The 6,790-nt window shown below is 43.5% G+C and overlaps 1 protein-coding gene across 2 annotated transcripts in view; it reads left to right on the top strand.

Annotated features, from left to right (window-relative positions):
- The window catches only part of KIAA1217 (KIAA1217 ortholog), a 50,434-nt gene extending 45,979 nt beyond the window's left edge, over positions 1 to 4,455 (top strand). Inside the window, exons 12-13 of one of the 2 annotated variants that reach the window (XM_009700802.1) lie at positions 1,949 to 2,004; positions 4,296 to 4,455. In XM_009700802.1, the coding sequence (XP_009699104.1) occupies positions 1,949 to 2,004; positions 4,296 to 4,455 (216 nt within the window). The remainder of the gene's footprint in view (positions 1 to 1,948; positions 2,005 to 4,295) is intronic. The other variant, XM_009700803.1, reaches the window with a different exon arrangement.
- Positions 4,456 to 6,790: the final 2,335 nt, after the last annotated feature.

The following is a 6,790-nucleotide window of genomic DNA, read 5'->3' as shown; positions in this document are numbered from 1 at the left end:
GGTGGGGAGTGTGAATGTATATCAGTCCTCATTACTACTGGTGTCAGAATAAGGAGATCATATTGTTGCACGAAAACCTAGGTCTCCATTCAAGATACTGCACATCCTGTAGCACAAATGTTTCTTTGAAAGGTGCTGCCAAGTAATTGCCATAAACTGCTATTTATTGGAATAACACAGAGTCCAGGAAGTTAAGGTTATTGAGATCTGTTTTGTCATCTGACATGACAGAATGTTTCTTGGCTTTAAATACGGAGCCTTATGGTCATGATGAACACATAGAGGAAATGAATTTTGTTGGGATTTTATTTTTTAGCAGAAAGGCAGCAGTTCCTAAAATAAGATTATATTGTACAATGACACCCCGAGATGTTGCACTGCTACTCAGAACAAGAAGTGGAACTTGCTAAAAAAGATACGGAGAAATAGGAACTCAGTTACTGAGTCAGCATATCCACAGGCAGCAAGTGCCATTAGATGGCCTGGCCTAGTTCTGGGAGCTCTGACATGTGATGGGACCAGGAGGCGCTTACCACTTAGCAAGTCTGGGCCTGAGGTGATCACAAGCCCTGGTGTTTTGTTCTGATACCAGCTCTCAGCACGAAGTGCAGACAGCGTCAGCCTGCCCACCGATGCCTTGCTGGCAGTGGCTGATTTGCACGGTAGCTCCTCCTTATATAGAAATACAAGGGATGTCAAGGTATCCGTGGAGCAGCTGCACAGCCTTGTGACTGCTAATAAGCCGTGGTAGAGATGAACTGTGACACTGGTCTATTGCTGACTTTCTCGCTCCTGTGTTTTGACTGTGTGTAAAATTTTGCTCTGTAAAATCCTCAGACAGTATATAAGAAAATGTCACATGAGATGTAGAAACTATACCTTGTGAATCTCTGTATGCATGGGGAGTGCATACAGTAGCCAATCTGTGGATTTCTGTACCGTCACTCATTCATCTCAGCTGGGAGAACAACTCTCCTGACTTATCTGCATGTCTTGATGCTCATATAAGTATAATCTGTCCTTCTGGTGTGTTAGGAGTCAGCTCCTAGTCTCAAGCAATGTCAGCAGTAACGCTTTTGGCTCGTTGCCTTCAGGCACTTGAGGCCAGATTAGTTTCCTTCTGGCAATCCGTCTTTTGACTGTAGATTTCCCTCTTGCTTGTTCATAGTCATAGTGTCTCTACAGGTCATTCCCTCACCCTGATGGTTGGTGTTTCTCCTAAGCTGTGACTAGCACTTAAACCAAGCCCCAGAGAAAATCTGGTACTATGAAACAGCATCCCAGGGGACCTCATCTGAAAATAAAGTCCCCTTAACTTTGCATTGCCGGGAATATACTACTATTAAGCTAGTGGATCACCTCTCTATGTGATGTTTGGGTGTTGCTTCTATAAATGAATGTAGCTCTGTTTCATTCTGTACTTCCATGGGCACTGCAGAGTGCCGCTGGTGATTTTGAAGGAGTATTTTTAAGCTGCAGCAAGTATTTAGAAATGCTCAGACTGTGATGATATTAACTGTGATGGAGCAGCGCTGCTCAGGTGTGAGCAACATTAGAAGCAGCAGAATGTTGTAATTTGAAAATAAGCTTTTACCGGTACAAAACTTCCTTTCAAGGCTAGCCAGACTCTCGTATTCGGCTCTCCGGTGAGCTAGCAAGCCATAGCACCCTGCTGTCAGCCCTTCCACATCAGGCTCCCTTTGACATGTCCCAGCAGAACTTACTTAATCAGATACTGTGCCTCTTTTCAACTTCAATCATAATAAGAACTAGGGATTTCTTTTTTAGCTGGAAAGCAAACAGGTCAAGGTAGCACTGTGTTGGAAATAAGGTAATTAGTGTGCTTTTGCATAGTCTGGAGGCCTTGTTAAAACAGGAGCCCGAGGTAACAACCCATGCTGGCCACATGCATAGCACAGAGCAGTAACATCATGCACTGCTCTGCCAGAATTTGGAATTTTGCCCTGAAGACAGACAGGAATCAGATGACAACTTCAGACATGCCTCTACAGCAGTAAAGAGAGTGGTGAGTTCATGAGGTCTGCGCTTCCCCTGAGAATATGATGATTAATTTGTGGGGAAAAAAAAAGTCCTGTAAAGATAACAGCCCTGAATAACTAAGTAATCCAACTTTCCCCCTTAGGTGTATGGGGCTACAACAGGATCTCCCACAGATAGTGACCATCCTAAAGAGAAGAGGGAAGGGAAAACTGAAGAAGAATTGGGTTCTGATTCATCCAGCACAGCTGACAGTAAAATTGGCTTTTCAATGAATGACAGTCCTACATTTAGCAAGGGTTTGTTTGTAGACAGTAGAGACTATTCTAAGAAAAACCTTCAGAATACAAGCACAAACCTGTCTGGTGTCACTTTGCCAGAGGATGACAAACGAAGAGGGGCTCAAGATATTTTAGGATCCCATTTTCCAGCTGTTGAAAGTGGAAAACAAAAGCCAAACTACAAACTTTCACGAGATGCTCACCAGGGCCTGCCACAGGGTGAAGCCTTGCAGAGCATGGGCAAGCATATCCCCACCAGCAGTGTTGCCCCTCTCATGAGGCACACACAGGAGGCTCCAGGGCCTCAATCTTCCTTGCAGGAGCAAGAAGCTTCTGCAGCCAACTACAATCAGGTTGTGCTAAGACCCAAAGTGTCCAGAAGTAACAGTGTCAACAGCATTGAAGAGACAGACTCTCTGGCTAGCTCTCCAAGTGAAGACAACCCACCCACAGAAAACATTGCCTTCATGATTACTAAAACAGCTGTCCAGGTCCTCTCAAGCGGGGAAGTTCATGATATAGTCAGCCGGAAAGGTGGAGATGTGCAAACAGTGAACATCGATGCGAGGAAGGATGTGGCATTGGAGAAGGGTATCCCAGAAAACACAGACAGCGAAGAGCCAGTGGTGTGTCTGGACAAAAAACCTGTCATCATAATTTTTGATGAACCGATGGATATTAGGTCAGCGTATAAGCGGCTTTCTACAATTTTTGAGGAATGTGATGAGGAGTTGGAGAAAATGATGACAGATGAAAAGATAGAAGAGGAAGAGGAGGAGGAAGAAAATGAAGGACATGAAATCTCTGAGAGCCAGAAGGAAGAGCCATCAGTAGTTAATGACAGAAAAGCAGTCGTAGCATATTCAGCAGCTCATGATCTCAATGAGCAGTACATGTTTAACCTTCAATCTTCCTCTGACTCTGCAGAATCCAGACCTCCTGCAGAGGAGGAAAGCACAAAGACCAATTTTAACAAATACCGTCAGATCTATGGGCTAAACACAGAAACAAACTTGGACTCTGCTGATCAGTTTGGAAGCAGGCAAGATTCTAAGAAAAAATTTAAGTTCAAATTCCCTAAAAAGCAGCTGGCTGCTCTGACACAGGCGATACGGACAGGAACCAAGACTGGGAAGAAGACCTTGCAGGTTGTGGTCTATGAAGAAGAGGAGGAAAATGGGAACCTGAAGCAGCACAAGGAAGCAAAGAGATTTGAAATCACCAGGTCTCAGCCCGAGGACAGTGACAAAAGTCCTTCTGGGAAGCAAGAGGGACCCCCCAGAGCAGCAGTATCCCTGTCTAGGACTGACGAAATTCGACAGAATACATACCGAACGCTAGACAGCCTTGAGCAGACTATAAAGCAGCTGGAAAACACCATCAGTGAAATGAGTCCAAAATCTATCCCTGAAAACACATACTGCTCTGAGGGAAGCACTGTCCCCTTCTCTGCCCAGATAGTACCAGAGACCCCACCCCAAGAGCTTGTAGTGCTGCATGAGAGCCTTGCTGGCCTAGAGCCCCCTCCGTCAATCCCAGCCACTTCACGTAAGGTACCTTAGTCCAAGAAATCAAACCTCCAGGCGCTTTCTAAAAATCTGCAATAATCACCATTAAACAAGAGGGTCTTGTGATTTGTTTGCTTCCTTTCAGGTGGCTTGTTTGGGCTCCCCACAAGGTGTCTAACAGCTAATAGAATGTTGGGTTGGTTTTTGGTTTGTTTTTTTTTGTTTTTTTTTTTTAATCTTTGCTGCTGATTGGTGATGGGCAAATGCAGGGGAGCTGGGTTGAATAATCCGCTGTGTGAAATGAGAAGCGTCACTGACATGAAATCCAGGCTGATCAGTAGCTGAGCAGTTTTCTCCATTTGATTCTGGAAATTAACACCTGTGATGTGAAGCTCCTGAACTTTCCCTGCATGTAGTACTGTGGCTTTTTTTTTTTTGGCGCATGGTGTGCACTCTCCACTTCAAGCACACCAGTACTGATCACGCCTTCTCCTTCTCTCCCCTCCCTGCCCCTCCGCTCGTTTCCGCAGGGCTCCAGCACTGCCTCGCAGACAAGCCGGATGCCGGTCCCCATGGCTTCAAAAACTAGACAAGGAAGCATGGAGAAAGCAGGCAAACAACACAAGCTGCAGGATCCACGCCAATACAGACAGGTAGTTTTACCCTAAACCCGGTGTTTGGATGGACATTTCATGTTGTTTCTTTGTTTAAAAACTCCAGTAACTGGCTGAGATTATACCAAATAACGGCTGCCTGACTTTTGAGCGAGGTCTAACTGGACGTCCTGGATCCTGGGGGCATGACAATATCTACTGATCCTTTCACCATGCTTGTGCATGCATGTCTGCAATAAAACACCTGCTGCTCTTTTTTCCTTTTTTGTTTGTTTTGTGGTGTTTTTTTTTTCCTTCCCTGTTGTTTTTTGTTTGTTTGTTTTTAAACTGTGGTATTCAGCTGTAACTTTAAGATGTCAACTACCTGTTTACTTTCCCTTTGGTAAATGTGGCAGTTCCTTAGAAGAGCTGGGAATGCTACTGTTCAGAGAGTCTTTACAGGAAGCTTTGGACACTAACCTGTCGGTGTCATAGATGGCAGTAGATGCACATTAACTCTCCGGCAGGACATGTCTATTCACACGTTAATAACCCAGAAGCATGGCCGATGTAGTGACTGGTCTATAACCCATAGATCGCACCTTCTCACAAAACCTTTGTTGGCTCTTCCTCTCTATGCACTTTTCGTTGGGCACTTTGGGTTTTCTACCAGGTCCAGTCCATGGCTGCAAGACTTAGCTCAGGCCTCGAACTGTTAATTCTTATTCTCTGTAGGGCTATTTTCCCAGGTCCTGTTGGTTTATCATGTTACTGGCTTTCTGACAAACTGTCTCCTGCCGTCTTTATTTGCAGGCTAATGGAAGTGCTAAGAAAGCTGGTGGGGACTATAAGGCTACTTCCCCTACCCTACCTGCTTCTAAGATCCCAGCCTTTTCTCCCACTTCTGGGAAAAGCAGCTCAGCACCTGCTTCTAGCAGTGACAGCTCTAACCCTACCAATCCACCTACTAAAACCTCCATTCCTTCCTCTAACCTTCTCAGTCCTCAGACAGGTCGTTTAACTTACTCTACCTCCCTCATCCCCTCTGTCTCTAACGGCTCCTCCAAGTTTCAGAGCCCCACTTACCCAGGGAAAGGTCACCATCTCTCGTTCTCACTACAGACTCAAAACGGCCGGCCACCCCCTCCTTCCTCCTCTACCTCCCCCCCCTCCTCTACCTCTCCCACTTCACTGAACCAAGGTATGAAGAGCATCAGGACAATCCACACGCCTAGCTTCACCAGCTACAAGGCACAGAATGGAAATGCCGGCAAGTCCACCCCATCCACGGCCAAGGAGCCATCCTAAAGGCTAAGCACAGCACGTGTGCGAGTTCAGCAAGGCTTTTTGTTCATTTTCAAAGAAACCGCAGCCACTATTTTAACCAGGGAATGTAACCATTTTGCTGTATTGCAGGAGGCTTAATACTAATCACGTGCTGAATACTGAATTACTACACTAGATTAGAGTGAAGCTTTTTGGTAAAACTCTGTTGCTGTTGTAATGATAAAAGAGCATTTTCTTCCTATAGGCAGCACCTCTTATGAAAAAGTGTGAAGGTGTGTGAGTGAACTTGACTGCGTGTGCACAGCGGTGTACTGAGCATGGGAAAATGTATGGTTAAAAATTTAGTAAGTTGTTTTGTATAAAGCTATTTTTCATTATGGGGACTAGAAGTGAAGAAAGATATAGTAAAGTGTGATTATACACAACTGTAAAACTGAAACTAAAATATTTTTCTTTTATTTTGGTGTTATTTAGCTTTGTTACAGATTTCTATTTTTGTCAACAAATGTCATGGTTCCTTTCGAGATCTTTTTGCCAAAACATTTTGATACTATTGTAATGTACATTTGAAAGTAGTATGCTGGACAGTAAACCTCTACACAAGAAACAGAACAAGACTGGTCTTGGTGTGTATGAGGCAACTCAACCTATTGCACTGCCATTCAGATTATATTTAAGAATTTGCCAGCCAAGAAAAAAAAATAAATTGTTTTACATATATAGGTAGTTGCCGATTAATTTTTTTCTTAGCTAAATCCACCCTTTTTCCTTCAGTTTTATTTTACTGAGACCTGGTAGCCCATCAATGTATTGCATTGTGGATTTTAAAATGTACACTTCACTACTGTTCTGTATACTGGTAAACTTTTGTACATATCTATAAATATATATATAAATAAATACTGTATGTGGCTGGGCACATAGAGTAGTTTTACCACACCAAAGTTAATTTTTATGCATGCTTAAAAATATATATGGGGAAGGGTTGAAAAAGATGGATATCAGTCAAATAGGAAAATAAGCAAGAAGCTTGCGTAGCTCATGGTTTTGTAAATAAATTTATTTGTATAACACCATGTAATATACAGAAATATGATAAGCAAAGATCTTTACAAAAATAAAG

This window comes from Cariama cristata, unplaced genomic scaffold (assembly GCF_000690535.1).
Source record: "Cariama cristata isolate BGI_N322 unplaced genomic scaffold, ASM69053v1 scaffold13045, whole genome shotgun sequence".
Lineage (NCBI taxonomy): Eukaryota > Metazoa > Chordata > Aves > Cariamiformes > Cariamidae > Cariama > Cariama cristata.
Note: the sequence above shows the minus strand (reverse complement) of the source record. Positions and strands in the feature narration are given on the sequence as shown.